The sequence below is a fragment of the Macrobrachium rosenbergii genome, chromosome 51, assembly GCF_040412425.1.
Source record: "Macrobrachium rosenbergii isolate ZJJX-2024 chromosome 51, ASM4041242v1, whole genome shotgun sequence".
Lineage (NCBI taxonomy): Eukaryota > Metazoa > Arthropoda > Malacostraca > Decapoda > Palaemonidae > Macrobrachium > Macrobrachium rosenbergii.
The window spans coordinates 5,689,689-5,712,632 of NC_089791.1; the positions used below are offsets into that span (position 1 = coordinate 5,689,689).

The 22,944-nt window shown below is 45.2% G+C and overlaps 1 protein-coding gene across 1 annotated transcript; it reads left to right on the plus strand.

Annotated features, from left to right (window-relative positions):
• The first annotated feature begins 20,135 nt into the window (after positions 1-20,135).
• LOC136832941 (uncharacterized) lies at positions 20,136-21,536 on the plus strand. Its single transcript, XM_067094595.1, has one exon. The coding sequence runs from the start codon at positions 20,136-20,138 to the stop codon at positions 21,534-21,536; it is 1,401 nt and encodes a 466-aa protein (XP_066950696.1).
• Positions 21,537-22,944: the final 1,408 nt, after the last annotated feature.

Sequence of the window (22,944 nt, forward strand, 5' to 3'; positions counted from 1 at the left end):
GTCTCCTTACCAGTTAACATATGTTTACTTACTTTATTTCACAAAAACTAAAATATGTTGATAAAAAAAATGTGTGAACAATTTGCAACGTGAAAAATGGGTTTATAAGTGTTTTTTTCAGGATTATATAAAACGCTTTAGAGGAGGGAAATTACGTAGAGTAATATAATGCAGTGTCGTTTGGCTCCTGAGACTGACACAGGAAGCGGAGGTGGATGGTTGTTCCGAGGATAGGGACGGCGAACTGTCTAATCAAAGCATGCGTAGCTTCGTTAACGATTTTGCTTATATGTCCAAAATCTTTGGAAGCTACTGCGGAATTTCCATTTCATCAATTGATACTGTCGCTACAGTGACAAAATAAATATCGACGCAATTGCTACAAAATCACATTCATTGTCCACAACCCATTTTTTCAAGAGAGAGAGAGATCATGTGATCACACAAATATCTGGCAGATGTAATTGCTTCTTAATGACATCACATAAATTTATTTTGCTCATTTACTTTCTTAAATGTGGCCAGCATTCTTTTATGATATTAATGGTGAACAGGCAAGCCATGCCATTGCTCCAGCATTTACGTGGCCAGCATTTACGTGGAAAACAAGCTCTTTCCTTATTATTCTCTTGAGGCTTCGAGAACCGCTGTCAGGCAGCCTCTATCAAGGGAGGAACACCGAAAACATATAGCTTGATAATTATCATCTAGTTAATATATATATATATATATATATATATATATATATATATATATATATATATATATATATATATATATATATATATATATATATATATATATATATATATATATATATATATATATATATATATATATATATTATAATCTACAAGAAGTCGTGCACAGCGGCGCCTTCAATTCCATGACCGGCTGATGAAGAGTTAGAGAATTTGTTTCTGGTGATAGAAATTCATTTCTCTTTATAATGTGGTTCGGATTCCACAATAAGCTGTAGGTCCCGTTGCTAAGTAACCAATTGGTTCTTAGCCACGTAAAATAAGTCTAATCCTTCGGACCAGACCTAGGAGAGCTGTTAATCAGCTCAGTGGTCTGGTAAAACTAAGATATACTTTTCCCCCCCCCCACCAATTTACCCTTTGTTTATTGAGAACTGCATGGCCGATCGTATTTGACCTAGAAATCAGAGCACGGTTATCAACATTCCAATCTGTCCTTTTTTTTACCTGGAACAGATATTGAGATGACACAGATAAAAAGGGGCAAGGGAGAGGACTTAATGCCACTCCCTTAATAAGCTTAGCCCAACTAAGCTTCTTAAAACAACCTTTCTAAAGGCAAATTAAGCTGCCTGAATTGTCTTACCGGGAAACACCATCCTGGCGCCGACGGTGGACTTTTGCGTTAGTTCAGTGAGTCACAGGGGACAGCCATACACGAGCGGGTGATGCAGCTGAGACCATTCTTTCCCCGTCCGACTCCAGACCCAGTCATTCTCTAGGGCAACGCCACACGGTGGATCGTCCCTCCCTCGTCAGAGACCCGCCTCTGCTGCATGCGCGAGGAAGACCAATGACAGCTTGCCCTTGGAAAGATTTGGAGTACCAGCATTTCAATTTCTGTCCTTGTGCCAGTTTATCCAAAGTGCCTTTTCCAATGTCCTGTGTTCGAGTGTAGTGAACATTCATTCCTCTAAGTCTTGGCACCCTCAGTGCAAACTCGAGTCATATTCATAGTGTTATATTGTTCCTTTACTGGCGTGTGTAATGCAACCTTTCTTGCAGGGGACCCATTGGCAGTGGGACTCACCTTGGACTGTGCCTTTGCCTTTATTCAAGACTCCAGTAGAAGGGATCTTCAGGCGTACAAAAGCCCTTTATCAATTTACTTATCCATCTTCTTCAAATGCTTCCTTTGTAAATATAATTCCTTAACTTATCCCAAGCGTTTACGTAACATTTTCTTATGAAGTAGAGCCAGCTCCAAATTCTCCCTTTTCTTATTTTTTTGACGATTTCCCTTTACGTAAGTCAGAACCTGGCCAATTAAATAAAGCTTCGCAGCCGGCCTGTAAAATACCATGTAAACCCAGGGAAATACGTAAATGAGACCTTGGGCCTTAGATCCTGCTTTTAGCAGTTGCATTTACCCCTTTATAGCTTCTGTGTATTTGTAACTCGCCAGATCAGCTATTAGCAAAGCTGTTGGGTGCTTAGACAAATTCGAACTCACAATACATAACAGACCATGGTAGTTCCAATGGCAATGTGTTTATCTTAGCAAAATCTTGTTTTTACGATCAGACTGTTCCTAGGAATTGTGAATAGACTCCATGTATTCACTGAGAGAAGAGAACCGCCATATTAGATTCATTAATGCATGCCTTTCAGGATAGGTAGTTAGGAAATAACCAGTGGTAATCATTCTTTGCTTCGAGGAATAGTGCGAAATTCCTGTGTTAAAATCTTTGCCATATTTGCGTCAGCTGTCGCAGCAGCAGGCCCAGGTGGTGCCCGTACGCCCGTCTCGGCTCCGCCCGCTCAGGAATAGTGCGAAATTCCTATGTTAAACTACTTGCATTTCGGATTAGCGAATTTTTTAGGCGCGAATACCCCACATGGGACAAGACGAGATCAGCTTGCATTGCTGAAATACTTCTCTCAGTTTAGTTAAACCTAATTAGGTGTTAGGAAAGTGTAAATTTGAACTGCGCTTCTAGGGAAAATTACTAGGTCACTTTTACTGTTATCCTCTCATCCCAGGAAATTCCCCGGAGTCACAGACGGTCTATAAATAGACGGGTTCGTTCACACAGAATCTAAAAATAACTCCGGTGAGGGTCAGACGACCTTTCACCACCCCCCGCCCCTGCCCAGGTGTGTACCCTCTTTTTCATTCATTCTCAGCAAAAATTTTTTTAGGGTTTTATCCCATTAATAATTTCTAAGTCCTAAGGGACAAATTATATTTCCAAGTCCTACAGGCAAACCAAATAAAATTCTACATCGCACAAGGTGAGAATTTCTCAACCAAATTCCAAGTCCTAAGAGACACCTAAAAAATTCTACATCGCGTGAGGCGAGAATTTCTCAACCAAATTCCAAGTCCTAAGAGACACCTAAAAAATTCTATGTTGCAGGAGGCGAGAATTTCTAATTCCTATGGGAAAACCAAATTCCAAGTCCTAAGAGACTCCTAAAAAACTTCTATGTCGCGAGAGGTGAGAATTTCTAATTCCTATGGGAAAACCAAATTCCAAGTCCTAAGAGACTCTTAAAAAATTTTATGTCGCAAGAGGCGAGACCCAATCTATGGAACCCAAAATCACGTCCTTGAGACATCATTGCATTATGTATTTCACACATCTAAGCTCTACGTGGACTGATCATTCTAATTGACAGAACAACGCCTTTTACACGCTACAAATGCCATGTCCGAGCATGACATAAAATCCAGTTACGCCTCCTGAAACATATTAAACTTTAACAAAGTCTCATCAGACTTATTGATCAACTGTTTTATTCAGACAGATCCATTCTCCTGCAGTCTGAACAATTGAGTGTTTCAGATTCCTGCAATTGAGTCTTTTCAGACAACCTGAGTCTTCAGGCATATTTGATTCGCTAGAGAGTCCAGTCCATATAACCATTATTTCAAGATGGCTATACCAGAGCTCCAACAAAATGAGGACTTCAAATTTACATGTCCTGCTGAAAGGACATGAGACTATCAGGGCAACTCTGAGAGACTGGGTTCAAGAGCGAGTGGACGATGCCAAGGCGGAGAGAGAGAAAGAACATGTAGAGAGAGAGAGAGAGAGAGAAAGAATTGCCCAAGAGAGACGAGAAGAGTTAGAAAGTCAAGAGAAAGAGTTAGAATGGCAAGAGCGAGAAAAGGAGAGAATCACCCAGGAGAAAGAACAAATCGCCCGAGAAAAACGGGAGGAGAGAGAATGGGAAGAACGAGAGAAAGAACGGGAAGAGAGAGAGCGACAGCGCGCCCATGAGCTCCAGATGTTAGAATGACAGAACGCTACAACTCTCCCATGGGTGGGAATGAGTGCCCCCAGCCAAGCTCACTGTTCATGCCAAATGGACAGAGTCCGAACCAAGTATGGCTTGAAAGGGTTGAACGAGTCCTGGAGTGTTGCAACCTCTCCCCCGTGGAACTCTCCCTTGTTCTCATTAAATTCCTGGGAGGAAAGGCACTCGTTGCCTACCACGCCCTTTGGGCAGAGGATAGGGGAAACTGGGAAGCCGTATGCCAAGCAGTTACTAAGGGGTACGAGATTACTCCCGAGCGGTGGAGGAGACGTTGGAGAGAGCAGCCAAGAGAAGCAGGCCAGACTTGGTCTGATTGGGCGTACCATTCTGAGCGGGTGTTAGCCAAATGGCTCGAGTCCGAAGGAGCCACTAGCGCTGCCGAGGTACTCGAAAAATTTAAACTTGAGCATTTCCTGCGCTGCACCCTCCCCTCGCCACCATGGAGTGGAAAAGCCCCAGCAACACTCACCGAGTGTTGCCGGATAGCAGACTTGTGAGACTCACCACCCTCAGGAAGGATCCAAGGGGGCGAAGATAAATCCCCAATTCTCCATGATCACATCTCACAAGAATGAACTGGTGTCTCAACTTCACAATATTGCAAGAAGACAGGGCACTCCTCTGAGCAGTGCTGGAAGAGAAAACAGAGCCTTTCTCCAGGAAACCACCTGTCAACTCGCCTGCGCTCCAGGCAGCGCAGAAAGACTTAGCCAAACCTTCTGCATGGCGTAGAAGGTTTATGGCCATTCACCAGCATGGGCAAAATGCTCCGAATACTAAATCAAATACTTGCTGTCGCCTGGGCGCCACAAATTCCAGTCACACCCTCCCCACTAAGGCCCCATATATGTGAACCCTCCATGAGGCAGTTAATTCCACACGAAAGTCACGGCATTCGAGGACTCGTGCGTAAATCTCCTCACAATGCATGGACAGAGTTCCTATGGAGCCACTAACACAGACAAACTCATCACGATCGAGGGAGTAAATCAATTTAAAATGATACTCCCTATGGTCCAATTGAGAGTCACAAGACCTCATCAGTCAAAAATTTGCAATCTTGCAGTAGCAAGCCATCTCCCCAGAGGCTATGACGTCATCCTGGGACAGGACTTTCCGTCCCCACAGAAATCACGACAATCTAGGGGTCCACATTCCCAACTCATTCTCGGCCCGAGTAATCTCTCCCCCGCTTCCTCAGTCACACTGCACCCCTGGTACCAGGAGGACGCGGCAGTCCCTACCAGTGCCACCGGAGTATGATGCACAGTGGCCCCCTCGATCGGTTCCAACTACCCCATGCCCGGCTGCCTCAGTGCAAGTGCCAGGGCTCAACCAGATCTCCCTCCCGGAGATGCCAAGTTCCTGCCAGTGCCACTTGCATGCACCGAGTGAAACGCTCCCGTCCGTCCTGACCGACGAGCAAGAACTTCGATAGTGCGCCTGACTCTCTGCCTTTAGTGCCAGCGCCAGCACAACTCGATCTCCATTCAAGTGATCCCACCAGACCCCCTCTTCCGCCCGGCACCGCTACCAGCCGCCGGTAAGAGAGATCGTTCCTCTCGACCACAGTGGAAGCTCACCTAAAGGTGCGGCCTGCAACAACCCATGCCTGAGCTGGTCATTGATACCTTAGTCGCCCACGCCTCCCACCGAACTGCATTGCCGCCCACCGGCAGGATACCCTGCGAAGTCAGGGATTCTGCCATCTCCACTTGGCCGATGAACTGCAAGAGCTGGGCGACGATCATGGTAGAACTAGCAAGGAAACTTCCTGGCGCCAGCTGTCGCAGCAGCTGGCCCGTTGCACTCCATGCCGCCTTCTGTCCGGCCCTCCGCTTCCCCGGCCGAGGACGACTGTCCAAGTAGGAAAGGTTCACGGCGGAATTACCAAGGGCGTGGGAATTTCCAGGTAGTATACAGAGAGCTCTAGAGCTCCCCTGGCCCCTGTGCCACCATTTCATCTTTCAAAGGTCCTGGCACCTCTAATCCAGAAGAGGATGTCAGGCCCTCCTCATCTTCTTCCTGTCCCTGTGAAACCCTATCCCTTATCATTTTCTATTAATCTTTCTTAAATTATCACCACAAGGAGTAATTAAATATGCGATAAATTATCTCCTCAAAATGTATAAATCATTGAGAACAGAGTGGGATACACGCCTGCACCCTACCTTGGGCACAGGGCATGGTCAGCCTTTCCTGGCTGAGTCAGCCTTGTTCCTTTTTCAGCCCTGGGGCTGAAGAGATAGTCCAGGCCGTAATTTATAGGTGAAGGACGATAAATCCCCGCATAACACAATAAATACCTCACTCTATTACCCTTGGTTTTTCTGCCAACATCATTTACTCGTTTATTTATTTTTCTGTTTTAATGAATCACGAGTCATAGATTCCCTACCCTCAGGATTTAAATGCCCTTCATAAAATCCGAGACGGTTCCGCCTCTTCGCATGCGTCTAATGTTTTCATTCAGAATATCCTGTTAATTTTTCCCTTTGTTATTATTTTTTTTCCTTCCTTCTAAGAACTTGTTGGTCCCCAGACTCCTCGCTCTTTTGTCTGCTTTATCCCATCATAACATTGAGCCAGATTCATTTATAGCCTATACTGAGTTGTGGCAGTGGACACATAAAATTGGGGCTGATTTAAAGTTAGCTTAATTAAAACTCGCGTACCTTTGCCTCGCCCACCAGTCACTATCCTGAATGTTGGCCCAAATAACAGCTGTTGAGTTGGCGAATTATGTATCGTCATTACAATATCACGTAAAGGGGATGTCATTTACAAAAGTAAACGCTGTTTTATCATTTAGACTGCCTCTTCAAGGGATACTGTGCTAACCGTATGCCTTGTTGATTTAGAATTAAGGAACTTATATGTAAATTAATTCTTAAATTTTGTCTCCTGCCTCAAAATTATCTTGTCCTCGTAATCTTAAAGTAACATATACTGTAAATTTGAAGAAATTAATGGGCCATGTTAAAGCAGTTTAGTATTAATGTGTTGGAAGTATTTTCCATTTTGCGTGGGGATAGAGTAAAGTAAAAGTTTTTCCATTTCTTGTTAGGGGAAGAGTAAAGTAAACCAGCTGAAGCGGATTCAGTATAGAGTGGCTATATTGAAAGAGCTGATAATTATTGGCTGTCTGTTACTCCTCCTCATATTGCCTTTTCTCAGTAAAAACTCAAACACAACAATTGTAGGGTTAACAGAAGCTGTTTGGCCTGAAAACATTCGAATCATATACCAAGGTCTGAAAGTTCAGGAGTTAAGGGCTCCACGTATTTGTTCAGTAGGCTTCCAGTAAATCAGACAATCTTTGCTTGAAAATGAAGTACTCATGATATACAAATAAGAACTTATACATGCAAACGTAAGTATTTCATGTGTCTACGGAGAATTAGGCTTAATGGCCACTGAAGTGTACAAGTTCTGTGTTGTATACAGTATGTACGTTGATTGCTTTTTGCTTTTAGTAAGCAGCCTCGCTGAAAACACTTTTGCAACAGAGGAATGTCATACTTGGAGGTGATTTCAGGAAAAACCTTCAGGAAGCAAAATCACAAATTTTTGGCAGTTCACTGTTCAGTAAGGAATAATGATCCTTATGGGTGGATACGCTTGTAAACTGGAAGTGATCCTGAAGGAGCAAAGGTCCTTATGGGTGGTGTGAGGTTCAAGAAATGTCAGAAGTGAAAGACTGATTCTATATAATTCTCGACAGGTGTTTATGATGCGGAAAACAGATGGAAAGGTAGTGGGCGACCTGAGGCCCCCTGCTGCATCCATACAGAAATTGTGTTTGTTAACAGGCATAAGAAGACATATATAATACGTTACAGAACATGTAAAAGGCAGATATATATATCGGCGGAAAGGCCGTACAATGATGCATACAATACATACAATGAGAGACATATATGACATGATTAATGTACATATGAGGAGCGAAACACAAGAATGGAGAGGTGATTTGACATCCTCACAAATACTCCCCCCCCCACACAAGACAATAATTAGAGGAACAATTATGGAGAATTGTGCGTGTGGGGTGGAACCGACGTCTGGGGTTGGCTCGATGTGTCCCCTGGGCTGCCCCAGACCCCACTTTGGTGTTGGGGGGAGGGTGTGTCTACGGGAAGGTACTGAGGGGGAACTCTGGGGAACATACATGTCTCCTTGCATACTTTGCTGTCCAACAGGAATGCTGGCTTCAGTCTGTCGATGGTGACCCAGTCTTCACGCCTGTGGATGTCAGGAGGTATGCCTTGGCGGCCTGCCTGATGATTCGGAGGGCCCCCCTGTAGGGCATGGTTAAGGGTGGTCAACGGGTGTACACCCTGACGAAGACGTGGGTGCAGGAGCCTAAGGCAGGTGGGTTGTAGGTGGTGGTTCTGTTGGTGAAGGTCTTATGGCAGGGCGCAAACTTCTGTGCAAGTTCCTAAACCTCGGGAGGGGGTTGTCGGCGCTGTCAGCCGACGGTGGGAAGAATTCTCCGGGAATGGCCAGTGTCTCCCCATAGACTTTCTCAGCCGGGGAGGCATTGCCATTTGCTTTCGATGCGGTATGGAGACCCAGCAGGACCCAGGGGAGCCGTTCCTTCCACCTCTCTCGGTGCAACGTGCCATGAGAACGGCCTTAAGAGAGCGGTGCGCCCTCTCAACCATGCCATTCGCTGCGGGGTTGTAGGCCGTTGTTCTGCGTAGTGTTGTACCTATCAGGCATGCCAAGGAGACCCAGAGTTCTGACGGGAAGGCTGGGCCCCTGTCTGCAGTGATGCTGTTTGGCATTCCGAAACGGCTGATCCAACTGGAGAGGAGGGCCTCTGCACATGACGCTGTTGATGCCTCCTCCATAGGGGTTGCCTCGGGCCAGTGGGTGGAGCGGTCTATGATTGTCAGGAGGTATCTGGCTCCTCCAGACTGCAGAAGAGGCCCGACGACGTCGATGTGGATGTGGCCGAAGCGCCGACGAGGCTCGGGGAAGTCGCCGACCCTGGATTCTGTGTGCCGGGATGTTTTGCTCACCTGGCATGGGATGCAGCTCCTTTTCCACTGTCGGACGTCCTTGTTGATCCATGCCAGATGAACTTGTCAGTCATGAGGCATGCCGTTGTGCGCCCTGATGGATGGGAGAGACCGTGGACTATGTCAAACGCCTGCTTCCTCCTCGAAGTGGGTACTAGGGGGCGGGGGCAGCCTGTGCTGGTGTCACAGAGAAGAGTTGTGTTCGAGTATCCTAAGAGCCGTCACTGCTGCTCTGCAGTCTGCCGTCTCTGGGTCTGCTGCTTGTTCTTTTGTCAGGTCTTTGTAGTCGATGCCAAGGTGAAGGGAATTGATTTCTACTCTCGACAGGGCGTCGGCTACTGGGTTCTTCCTACCAGGTACGTAGTTGATGGTGCACCCGAATTTGGAGATAGCGGTCAGGTGTCGCTGTTGCCTTGCAGACCACGCATCTCCCCGGCTTTGCAAATGCGTGCGCCAAGGATTTGTGATCTGTTAGGATCGTGAATTCGGTCCCCTCCAGCAGGTACTTGAAGTGTCTCACGGCCTGGTAGATAGCCAGCAGCTCCCTGTCGAAGGTGCTGTAGCGGGTCTCCGCTGGCGAAAACTTGCGGCTGAAGAAGGCCAAGGGTTGGGAGGCGCCATTCACTAGTTGCTCAAGTACTGCACTGCAAGCAATGTTGCTGGCATCTGTTGTCAGTCTGAGGGTGGCTGTGGGGTTGTGGTAAATCAAGGTAGTGGCATTGGCGAGGACTGTCTTTGTTTCTGTGAATGCCTGCTGCTGCGGAGCCTCCCAGGTCAGTGTTTTTGGCTTGCCCTTCAGGATTGATGTCAGGGGTACATAGTGCAGGCGACGTCTGGGATGAAATGTTGGTAGTAGCTTATCATCCCGAGAAACTCCTGAAGGGCCTTGATGGTTTGTGGTTTTGGGAAATTCTCTATAGCTTTTACTTTAGAGACTGTTGAGCGCACTCCTGCTGGGGAAATCTCGTGCCCGAGGAAGTCTACTTTTTCTGTCTTGAAAATGTACTTGTCTAATGTGATGACTCGTCCGCTGTCCTGCAGACGTTTCAGGACAGCACGGACATGGCGAAGGTGTTCCTCTGGGGACCTGGAGAAGATGAGAATGTTGTCAACATAACAGATGCAGAAAGGCAGATTCCCCAAGATGGTGCCCATCAGGCACTGGAATGTGGCACCTGCGTTCCTGAGACTGGAGGTGGAATAGGAAAATGCATAAGTCCTGAAGGACGTAATGATGGCGGTCTTTGGGATGTCATTGGGATGCACAGTGACTTGAAAGTATGATTTCAGCAGGTCCATCTTGGAGAAAATCTTCGTGCCATGGAGGGCACCTGTCAGGTCTTGCATGTTAGATAGGGGGTAGTGGTCTGGCGTTATCAGTAAATTCAAGCACCGATAGTTCCCGCAGGGCCTCTGTGAACCATCAGACTTCTTTACCGTGTGGAGGGGAGACACCCATGGGCTTGATGCTTATTTTACAGACGCCCATCCGTTCCATCTTTGCGAAGGCCTGTTTGGCGTCTTGTAACTTTTGGGGGGACAGTCGTCGGAACTTGGCATGGGTCGGTGGGCCCTTCATGGTGATATGATAGAAGATGCCATGCTTTGCTGAAGCCCCTGGTGGCTGGCAAAGCTCTGGTTCGAATACGTCCGGGAACTCCCGTAGGAGGGATGTGTAGCTGTTGGGGTCTATGGAGCAGATGGCGGGCATTCCAGGTCTGGTGGAGAGCTGACGGGAGTGGCAGGTTCCTGTGTCGAGGAGGTGTTGTCTTCTGATGTTGACCAGACGTCCGTGGTGCCCTAGGAAGTCTGCGCCCAGCAGGGGGAACTTGACCTCCGCGATGACAAAGGGCCAGTGGTATCTGCGGTCCAGAATTGAGATAGTCTGGGTCGTTGTGCCATACGTATGGATGGGAGTTCCATTTGCTGCCATGAGGTAGGTGTTGAGTCAGGTATCTTATCTAAATCTTCCTCGGATGGTGGGAAGACGGACTGCATTGCTCCCATATCTACCAGGAAGCGCCGTTTCGAAATTTCGTCCCTGATGAAGAAGCCTGCTGGTCGGGGGGAGCTGGATTTCACGGCCACTGCTGTTACCTGTGGCCGCTTTTGTCGTTTTTTTTGTAAAGGAACAGGGAGGTCTGCAGTTCCTGGTGTTGGTGCCGAATTTTCTATGGAAGAAGCACCACGCCGGGTTTGACCATGTCATGTGTTCCCTGAATGGTGTCTTCTTCCTGTAAACAGCGTTGATGTCTCCCTCGTTGCCATCGTTCTACTCCATCAGGCTACAGGCTCCCAGGGCAGTGGCCGTGAGGTGGCCTCGTGTATTGTCTGGGCGACATCGACTAAGGCGTCCATGTCGAGGGCATCTGTGTCTCTTATCTGGCCCCTAACTTCCTGCATGAGGCGCTGAAGGAAGATCGCTCTCATTAAGTCTACCTTCCTCTTCCTCTCGTTTTTGTCGCTGCCTGGCAGTGTTACCAACCCCCGTAGTTCGTCCCAGGCTTCCCTGGGTGATGCTTCTCCTAGGGGCTGGGATAATAGGTCGAGAGTGCGCTGAGCTATCTCGATCACGGGCATGGAGTAAGTTTGGATGAGTTTATCCTTCAAGGCTGCGTATGTGACCTTGTCCAGCTGCGCATCAAGCCAGGGGGAGATTCTGTTGAACACCTTTTCTGGGAGCGCCATCATGGTGACGGATTTGATAGCATCATCTGACATGTGCGCCATGGGAAAGTGTGCATCTGCGTGCAGAAACCATGATGCCATGTTCTGCCGCAAAAATGGAGGAAGTTTGACTGCGTCTGGCTCTGTTGGCGAGAGGGGTATACAGACGATGCTCGTGGGTTCGCATTGAAGTTCAGCTTCTGACATCTTTACTACTCCACGCACCAAAATGCGGGAAAATGTGCCGTATTGAGTCCGTTAATGGTGTTGATTGTTCGAGTGGTCAAAAGAAGCACCAAAACATGCCCTTTTTTGGGTACGTCGTATTTAGTCCGTTAATGGCACGGTTTCCACCAGGGAGGGAGCTATCAGAGGCCTAAACTTTGACGCCGTAATTAGTCCGCTAAAGGCTCTCTGATGGTAGGTTGCTGCTGTTTTTAGTCCGTTAATGGCTGGGCTAAAACTGCGCTACCTGTCACTTTGGGTCACCAGTGTGAGGTTCAAGAAAGGTCAGAAGTGAAAGACTGATTCTTTATTATTCTCGACAGGTGTTTATAATGCTGAAAACTGATGGAAAGGTAGCGGGTGACCTGAGGCCCCCACTGCATCCATACAGAAATTGTTTGTTAACAGGCATAAGAAGACATATATAATGCGTTACAGAACAAGTAAAATACAGATATATATATATTGGCAGAAAGGCCATACAATGATGCATACTGAGATACATAAAGATTCTGAAATAATAACAAGTAACATATATGACGTGATTAATGTACATATGAGGAGCGAAACACAAGAATGGACAGGCGATTTGACGCCCTTATAGTGGATACACTGTCATTGGCACTGTATCTCAGGTACAAGTGCAATGGCTTATGTTAGTACTTTGTCTTGGTGGCACTGGGGTGCCAGTGTGTTCCGGGGAACAACACTAAGGCTACGTTCACACAGGGCGTTTTTAACTGCGGTGGCCACCGTGTGGTAATGCTTCTTTTATATATACAATATATATATATATATATATATATATATATATATATATATATCTATTTTTTTGTGACATCCAGTGTCAAAATGGACGTGGAAGAAATAGCTTGCATTTGGCTGTTGGGTTGCAGACTGAATCAGCGCAAACAGCGCCAAATACGGCATTGGGTACACCCAGTTTTACATGATAGACATACCTTTGGTTTATTTGTAACATTGTACCCATCTTTAAGAGAGCATGAAGAAAAATTTTTTAATTATTTTAGAATGTCTATGAAATCTTTCAATGCTCTGTTAGGCCTAATCAAGATAGACATATCGAAGATCAGCACCTTGATGAGGGATTCCATCTGCCCAGAACAAAAACTAGTCATAACATTAATAATCAGTTTTATTGAAGGAAATGTGTTCTATATATAAACCAAACAACTATTTCCCTGGAAAAAAAATGACATGCATTTATTAATTCTATTACCTCATTACATACCGTGTATTTTGGTTCCTAGGAGTCAAACATATCAATATATTCTGACTGTGTATCAGAAACTTGGCTAACAGTCCCTGGTGAAGGCATGTTTGGATGGACTGTTGGTGGTGGTGTCGGTGTGTTACTATAGTGTGAGGTGCTTGCATATGGTTGTATATTCAGGTGTGTATGGTGAACTGGTTGAGTGTCAGAAACTTTGTTTGTGGCAGCCGATGATGGAGTTGTCTGATGTGGACTGATTTGTGGTGACTGTCGTTGAATAGTATCCTGGGTAATGTGGGTATGGTTGACTATATGAGAGTGGATGATGGGGTGGCTGAATGGAGTGGTATGTTCCAGCTGTGTGAGTATGATGAAGTACATTTAGCAGCTCAATTTTGGTCAGTAAGCGGTTATTTCTGGCACTTTTTTCATTTCTTTATAGATTGACAAGCAAAACAGTTAATCTTCATCATTTAGTAGATGTACTTCTGTTTGTCTTGCTGATAAACTCTTTTCTAAAATATCAACAACATGCTGATCACTAAGATTCTGCTTCGGTTTCTTCTTTGCTGGTGTGACTCCCATGCCGCGATATTCTTCTGTTATGTCAATGTCGTCATCATCTGCTTCTGCTCCACCCACATCAATGTTGCTGGTAGTTTCTTTGTTAGAGACGGAACTTTCCAAAAACTGCAATCTGAAATAAATGTATGTGTTGCTTCTTGCATTTGATCCAGATGGTAGATTTTTCTGTTTCCTTAATTCCCTTGCGTAGTTATCCCTTAAGCTTTTCCACTTCTTTTGCAAGACATACCTGAAAAGTAGTAAATATATGTAGGATGGTTGATTGTATGTGATGTCTGTTGTCAGGAGAAGTCCGTAATTGGTGCCAATGTTTCCTGCGTGCCTGCACTTCACTTGCAGTCACACCTCTGCACTGATTGGATGTGTAATAAAACACTGGAGTGTCCCACAGGTTTCCTTCTGCCTCTAACATGGCACAGTGAGTAGGATGCTGTAAAAGGATAAGGATGTCTACACCAGGGAGACCGTCTTTCGCAACAAGGAGGGCACGACGATCCTCCAGGGGTGCCCACAGCACTCCCGTTGGAGTGGTGCCAAGATAACCAGCTCTTCAGCATGTAGTTGCTGAAAAGCGAGATGCGTTGCAAGCCTTTAATGACCGCTTGGCTACAATGGCGAGTGGCTTGCATCTACAGAGCAGCCCCAGGGTCCCAGCCCCACCACTACCAGAGAAGTGTGCTTTGGAAATGTCGTTGGCCTCCTTCAGGACTTGGAAACGGTCCATGACACAGTGGCTTAGGCTATATAAGCTTCAACCAACGGATGCAGTTCAACACATTAGGCTTCACTGCACCCCAGAGTTGCAACGTACACTGGAAGCCAGGTATAGTGATGCACAGTGGGGCTAATTTGTCTCCAGAAGGGGCTTTGGATGCTATAGGGGCCATGGTTCTGTGTGCTTCGAACCAGGCTGTGCATTGGGCTAAATTTTTCATGTATATGCAAGGACGTGAGGAGTCAATTAGTGAATATTTTGCAAAGTGCTCACAAAAAGCCATGGATTGTGGCTTCCAGTGTCCTAGCTGTCATAGCGATTTGTCTGAATATATGCATATTAGGAAGCTTATGGTAGGTCTAAGGGATGAGATATTGAAAAGAGACCTCTATAGGTCGTGTGATTCCATTTGAAGTGTAGATGCCTTAAGGGCAGTGTGTGTGACATATGAGGCAGCCTGCAAAGATGCTTCCATGCCCCAGCATGACACATGGCATGAAGAGCCACATGCGGCCAATGTGGAGACAGACCCCAGCCCTCCTGAGTGTGCCGCGGTGAAGAGCGGTGAGAGGTCCTCAGTTTCCATCAATGCTCATATGTGTGGGAACTGTGGAGTGCAGCATGAGCCAAGGAAGGTGTTGTGCCCGACGAGATATAGTGTTTGTCATGGCTGTCAAAAAATTGGCCACTTGAAACGGTTCTGTAGGAGCAAGAAGAAGATGGTGAGTGATGCCCCTGCTTTGTCAGTAACACTGGGAGTAGTCACTGCCAGGGTACAACTCCGTAGCAGCCTACTATACAAGTGATAGTGTCCTCATCAGTGCATGGGCCTAGGCCTAAGGGTCACAAGCCTGTACGGGCTGCGGTAGACACTGGGGGCCCAAGTGCGTGTTGTGGGCCCCACCTTGCTGTCGACCCTCATTGAAAGACCTGCCCTTTCACAACACTGCAGGGGATTACGTGACGTTGCCATTGCCAATGTTCGATTGGAGTGTATGGGGACTGCCCCTCTTCGCATTCAGTATGGTGCCAGGACAACCGTCCAAGAAGTGTACTTCATCAAGTCTGCAAGGTCTTTCTTCCTTTCATTGGCTGCTTGTAAGGACCTTGGCCTCATGCCCCAGTCCTTTCCCCACCACCTACCAGTGTCAGCGAGCCTTGCGCTGAAGCATGAGGTCCCCGCATCCATTGGGCCATCCCTGCCTAAGCCCCCATTCATGCCCTTTACACCAGTGGAGGAGAACGTCCCAAAGTTGGAGTAGTGGCTCTTGCGTCATTTTTCGTCATCAACTTTCAATACAGAGAGGGAGCCCCTGCCAGTCATGGAGGGCAAGCCGCACCATATTCATCTACTGCCAGGGGCAACCCCCTATGCATGCAACACCCAGGCATCAGTGCCGAAGCATTGGGAGTCAGAAGTGAAGAAGCAGTTGGACCAGGACATCAAGAAGGGCATCATTGAGGAGGTACTTACTGGTGAAGCAACAGAATAGTGTGCGAGGATGGTCACTGTTGCCAAGAAGTCAGGTCAGCCCTGCCACACTGTGGATTTTCAATGCCTTAATGCCTCCTGCAGGAGAGAGACACATCACACCCCTGCTCCTTTCGACATGATATCTGGGGTGCCTTTACATTCCTTCAAGTCAGTGGCAGATGTGCATTGGGGCTTCCACCATGCGGAGTTAGATGAAGAGAGCCGCAGACTCACAACCTTTGTCACACCCTGGGGGCGTTACTGGTACATAAGAACTCCCATGGGACACTGTTCAGCTTCAGATGGCTACACTAAGAGGTTTGATGACCCCATCAAGGACATCCCCCAAAAACACAAATGTGTGGATGATACTCTTCTGTATGACAACAGCGTCAAGGAGGCCTTCTGGCACATCTATAATTTCTTGGACACATGCGCCAAAAAGGGCATATCCCTCAAGCCAGAGAAATTCAGTTTCTGCCGAAGAGAAGTGAACTTCGTTGAATTCCAGCTGGGATGGAAATCCTACAGGCCCACAGAAGAGAGTCTAGCTGCCATATGGAGATTCCCTATGCCAGACAACCCCTCTGTCACTGATATCAGGTCATGGTATGGCTTTGTCAACCAGTTGGTACCCTTCCTTGCCACTGCCCCGCTGATGGTGTAAAGTCCCCGCTAAGCGGGTTTTCTATGGTGATGACCCATTTTCTTTGCCTCTAAGATTTGCCGCACCTGGATTTGCGGGTCATGTAGATCCAATCATTTAAGCTATGTATATAATTATTTACCTGTCTCCAATTTGTATATTATGTATTCCTCTTTCTCAGGTATCAGATTGTATTCAACTCAACTTCTGTCCACTTGTATAGCTCAAAGTGTATTTGTTCACTGTATTTATTGTTAATTGTTAATGACCTCAGGTCACCCTTGTTCTCATTGTATTCCGCGGCATGACGTCAGTCTGCCGCTATATAAACCGCCTGGGTCACCAATAAAGTAGCAGTAACTTTATCCTGCTCATTTCTTTTGCACCTCTTAAAATGGAACCCTTTAGAGACCTGAAGAAGTCTACAAGCAAGAATGTGTACTGGGATAGCAACCTACATGACAAGATTCCGACCAAGCACAGGAGGCACAGGAGCTGGCCATATGCACTAACAGATACAGCAGCCCTAACAGACTGGAGCATTGATGGGATCAGGTTTGTCATCCTGCAGCAGTACTGTGCTTGTGCCTCAGCTGATGTCCCATTTTGCTGCAAGGGCAGGTGGCATATCGGCTTATGTTGGAGCCACCACTTGTCGCAGGCTGAAGCTGGGTATGCTGCTGTTGAGGGAGAAGCCTAAGCTGTCACATGGTGTCTCAAGAAGGCCAGGCTACTCCTGTTGGGCTGCCCCAACTTTCTGATCGTGACTGATCACCGCCCGCTGGTCAAGCTCCTGGGTGATAGAGAACTGAAGGATATACTAAACCCAAGACTCTTCCGTCTCAAGGAGAAGACCCTACAATACAGGTTCCAGGTAAGATACTTGCCAGGAAAGAGGAATTGCGTTGCTGACTTCTTATCACGCTTCCCTGCTCTCCGTTGCGGACCAGATGACAAGGATTCTGAACTTGAAGAGGATATGAATGCCGCCCTTGTTGCTGCTTCAGCCACTGCCCTTGAGCAAAAATGCCTCATACTGGATGAGAAGAGGGTCAAAGAAGCAGCCTCTAAAGACCCTGTGTACCAGCTGCTGGCAGCTAAAGTTGCAGTAAATGACTGGCGCCTGCAGAAGGCACAGGAGGTGGCCTGCCTACGTCAGTTCTACTCATTTAGGGACAGGTTATCTTTGGTAGAAGACCTGACAGTCTACACTTACGAACAAGGATGCCCATGTCTGCTCATCCCAGAGGAACTTCGCCGTCAAGTCATTACAGGCCTTCATGCAGGCCATCATGCTCCGCAGGGCAAGACAATCGGTTTACTGGCCAGGGATGGAAGGTGGCCTGCAGAGCCACAGGGATGGATGTGCTTCTTATGATGTACATGCTCCATTACAACCTGCTGAACCATTAGTACTCACACCACCCCCAGAATACCCATTCCAGTCAACAGTGGTGGACATGCTACAGTTGGAGGGCCATATGTACATGGCCTATGCAGACAGGCTCACAGGGTGGCTGGAAGTGGCACACTTCCCACATGGCACAACGTCATCAAGAATTATATCAGTTTTAAGGACATACTTCACAAGACGGGAAGCACCAGAGCTAATCTCGACAGATGGGGACACAAACCTCATTAGTGAAGAGACCAAATCATTCTTCAGAAAATGGGGGGTTACGGTACGCCTGTCGTCAGCCCATTACCCCCAGTCCAATGGAAGGGTTGAAGCAGCAGTCAAGACTACCAAGAGGATCATCAGGTGTAACGTAGGCAAAGGAGGCAGCCTCAATTGCAACAAGGCATCCCTGGCAATTCTTCAGTACTCAATACACCCCCTAAGGGATTTGACAAGTCCCCAGCACAGCCCGCTATCGGCAGGCAACTCAGAGATGGAGTGCCAACACCCAGATAGCATTACAAGGTGGAGAGACACTGGGATGAGATAATTCAGCGGAGGGAGCTACGAATGGCAGAGTCCCAAGGGGAGACCCCACCACTTACTAGTACCAGGGAGCTTCTACCCCTGGTTGTAGGCTGCAGGGTAAGAGTGCAGGATCCTGTAACCAAAATCTGGGACCGATCTGGATTGGTAGTGGAGTCTAAGGGCCACCGACAGTATCTCATTAGGCTGGATGGAAGCGGTCGGGTGTCACTTAGAAACAGGAAACACCTGAAAGTGTTGAAACGGCAGCCCCTAACATCCTCAGCCATTCCCCCACGCCAGGAACCCGCTCCACCTCTTCCAAAAAGGCGCACAGTGAAACCCTTATGGATGGGCAAGTATGTCATGGGTGATATTGAGTGTTAACCCATGCTTTTTTAGATCAGATCTCAATTATCACTTATCCAAATAGAAGGGCCATTCACTTCAGTGACAGGACGTGTGTTACCTGCATGCTTCGCCTGAGACCTAGATAATTATATACACATATAAATTATAACTTCCCCTGATCTACCTTATTTACATTCCTGCGGTTGTACAAAGAGGTAGTTACATGTATACGCTCCCTTTACTATAGCTTTTTCATTTTTTTCTTCTTTCCCGTAGTTATCTACGGAAATACCGATAATAGAGATGAGAGTGACTTTTCTCCCGCATTCCGAGGCTGATTTAAAAAAAAAACAATTTTTATCAGAACCGTTAAGAAAGGGCGGAGGTTTTGAAGGCCTGGGTTTAGAAAAGGAGTGGGTATATTTCCTGCAGAGTCTGGTATCACCTGGAAAGTGTTACCATTCCTGTTTAACGGTGTCAAACCAAGACCACCGAAAGACAAGGCCTGTTGGATATGATGTCTTGATGTGATGACGTCGACCCTGGTAGTCTGATGTTAGCAAGTCTTTCTCTCTCGAGCTTCCTTCCTGTACATCATTTGAATATGAGGTTTTCTCGTGGCTCCATTGTTGTACAGTATTTGTTAATTGGACCGTAAAACTTACATGGCATAATGAAGTAGCATGCCACGGATATATCATGTGTGTTTTATTGGACGAACTTACTATGGTAAGTAGGTAATCGCAGCACTATAAGTTCACTGCAACAAGTGTTTGACTTTTTCCTCTGGATAACATGACGATAACTAGCGCTGAATAATCCCGCGGATTCCAGTGCTTGGCTTCGAACCTAAATTTCATATTCCATTCCATTCCACATCCTAAAGTCTGTATTCATCGCACAGAAACCTGCGCTACGCCACGTCGGGAGTGCAAACAAATCGTATGCGGTAAATTTATCGATAGCAATTCATCGACAACAATTCATCGAGAACAATTCATCGATTAGCAATTCATCGACCAAGCAATTTACCGATTCAATAATTCGTCGATTTACAGAAAAAATAAAAACATAATTCAAAGGTTTAAAAAAGCAAATAACCTATTCAACAATTCATCTATTTACAGAAAAATAAAAGTTAAAAATAGCAAACCACCAATATAACAATTCATCTATTTACAAAAAAATAAAAACAAAATTACAAGATTTTCCTTTTAAAGAGAAACAAAAATGCTTTAGTTCTTATCTTCAAGCCCTCGAGGATGGATATTCAGTTTGTTGAAACAGAAAAAGGCAGAAAAAAACTGTTTGTGTGCGGCCATCTGTTCTATAGAGAAAAGAAGATCGAAGAGACTGTGCACTGGAAGTGTGAGAAATACTATAAAAATAACTGTCGAGCTCGAGTGAGTACATGCGGAAACACGATAATAAGGCAATCAAATGAACATAATCACGCTGCTAATGCAGCAAGTGTCGAAGCAGCGAAAGTCTGTGAGAAAATTCGCGAAAAGGCAAAAAATACAACGGAGTCAGCTCATGCCCTATTGTCCGATGTTCTTGGAGAATGCAGTCAAGCAACAATTGGTAAGCTTCCAAGCACTGACTGTATGAAAAGAACTGTGAGAAATATCCGATTTAAGAAGAACGATGGACCTAGCCTTCCAACACATCGAAAAGACATAACTTTCCCGGAAGGATTGACAAAGTTGTCAAATGGCGACGAGTTTTTGTATTTAGATTCTGGAAATGTTGAGGACCGAATATTAATCTTTGCGACAAAGAAAAGTCTTGAACTCTTGTTAAAGTGCAAACATTGGTACGCCGACGGAACGTTTAAATCGGTGCCTTTGTTGTTTTATCAATTATACACACTCCATGGACCGGAAGAAAATACATCTATTCCTTTAGTATACGCTTTGTTACCTGGAAAATCAAATAGAAATTACGTAACGTTACTAGAAAATATCAAAAAGTTTAATCGTATGCAAGCACCGTTAACAATCACACTAGATTATGAAAAAGCTATGATTAAGGCTGTTAGTGAAGTGTTTAGCACCACACAGCAACGTGGGTGTTTTTTTAACTTTTTTCAATGCATTATGCGATCGATTCAGTCAAACGGCTTAAAGCAAAGGTACGAGACCGACGCAGACTTTGCATTAAGTCTTAAAATGCTATCGGCTCTAGCATTTGTTCCTGTTCATGCAGTCATAGGAGCATTTGAAGAGTTATGTGATAGTGATGCCATACCTCTTGAAGCACAACCAGTTGTCATTTACATGGAGGATACTTGGATAGGTCGGCCAGATCGAAGACTAGTACGTCGACCTCCTCAGTTTCCACATAAAATGTGGAATGTGTATCAAGCCGTTTTGGAAGATCTACCTACAACCAACAACTCAGTCGAGGGCTGGCATCGGGGTTTTGAGGCACAGCTCACATCTTACCATCCTAACATTTGGAAGTTTGTGGAGTGCATCAAACGGGAACAAACATTGAGCAATGCCAAAATTGAACAATACCTTGCGGGACAAGAGCCCCCTTTGAAAAAGCGGAAATACCGTGACTCTGCCAAACGGATAAAAAGAATTGTATTGAACTATGATGCTAGTGAGCCTGTCATTGACTACTTGAGGGGCTTAGCGCATAACATCTCTTTTTAATTAGTAAAAAGTTTTCCTTTTACAATTGAATGAAAATTTTTTTAAAGATATTCATATTTCAAAATTTTTCAAGACATAAGAATAAAGGTTGAATTTATGTATTTTAACATTTTCTTTGAATTTGTTTTATTTCCATATTCTTTTGCAGATCATTGTTATATCAAAACAAAAAATGATTATGTGAATAATAAATACTTTATCTTTTATTCCTGTAAATTTTCTTTGACCTCTAATAATAATAATAATAATAATAATAATAATATAATAATAATAATAATAATAATAATTATTATTAATTATATTATTATTATTATTATTATTATTAAACAAACAAACAAACTCAGGGCAACAGACGAAAGCTAAATGACTGAAGTTACAAACAAACCACTTAAAAACTAAAAGCAATTGCAAATTAAATGACCAAAGTAGTCAAGTCGATAAATTGATGAATCGGTGAATTGCTTGGTCGATGAATTGCTAATCGATGAATTGTTGTCGATGAATTTTCCTAGACTCCAAACAAATATACAGTTAGGTTTGTCTGGTAAGGTAACATGAGTTAGGCCTGTGCAAGTATAGCCTACACCCAGGTATAGCCTAAGAATTCTGTAGCCAGAAAAAGGGATTTAGGTAGGTGTTGTGAGCAGCATGGTAAAGCGCAATATAAAGAGAGACTGGTTTAGCTTAGATTGAATTTTAGTTGGAATTCATATAAAGTAGACTTAACATAGAACTCCCAATGCAGCCTATGTCCAGACAACTCCCAGTGTAGCCTATGTCCAGACAACTCCCAGTGTAGCCTATGTCCAGACAACTCCCAGTGTAGCCTATGTCTAGACAACTCCCAGTGTAGTACCAATCTGTGGTGAGGGTTTGGGCGGGTCTAAAAACGAAAACACACGTTGCCTGCCATATCTTCAAGTTCTTTGTGGAGGCGGCCAAAGTCAAAGCCCTGTATTTCTTACTAATCCCCCAAGGGAATCATTACTCTAAAGTCAAAACCTATGTCCTGTACAGATTATCCTCCTTTCAGTGTCTGGTGAGGGGGGAATACCCACTCCAGTTGTCTTAGAAGGGTTCGCTGGCGTAACTTTATTTTTCCTTTATTCAGATATTTATCATATGGTGTGTATTGGCATTAAAACTTCAGAGTTATGAAACAGTTCTTTTTATTCTTCAATTAACTTATTATTTTATTAACAAATTACAAAAGAGACAAAACTAAAGGGAAATCATGGATATGATAAACAAATTTCACACATTAATAATTTCTTTATTTCTAGAAACATTCAAGTAATAAATATGGTATATCTAATAAATAATAATGATAATGATACACTTTATTTAAGTTCGTGATCATATGCATCTACAATGGTTTACAAAGAGAACAATATGGAACAGCGTAAAA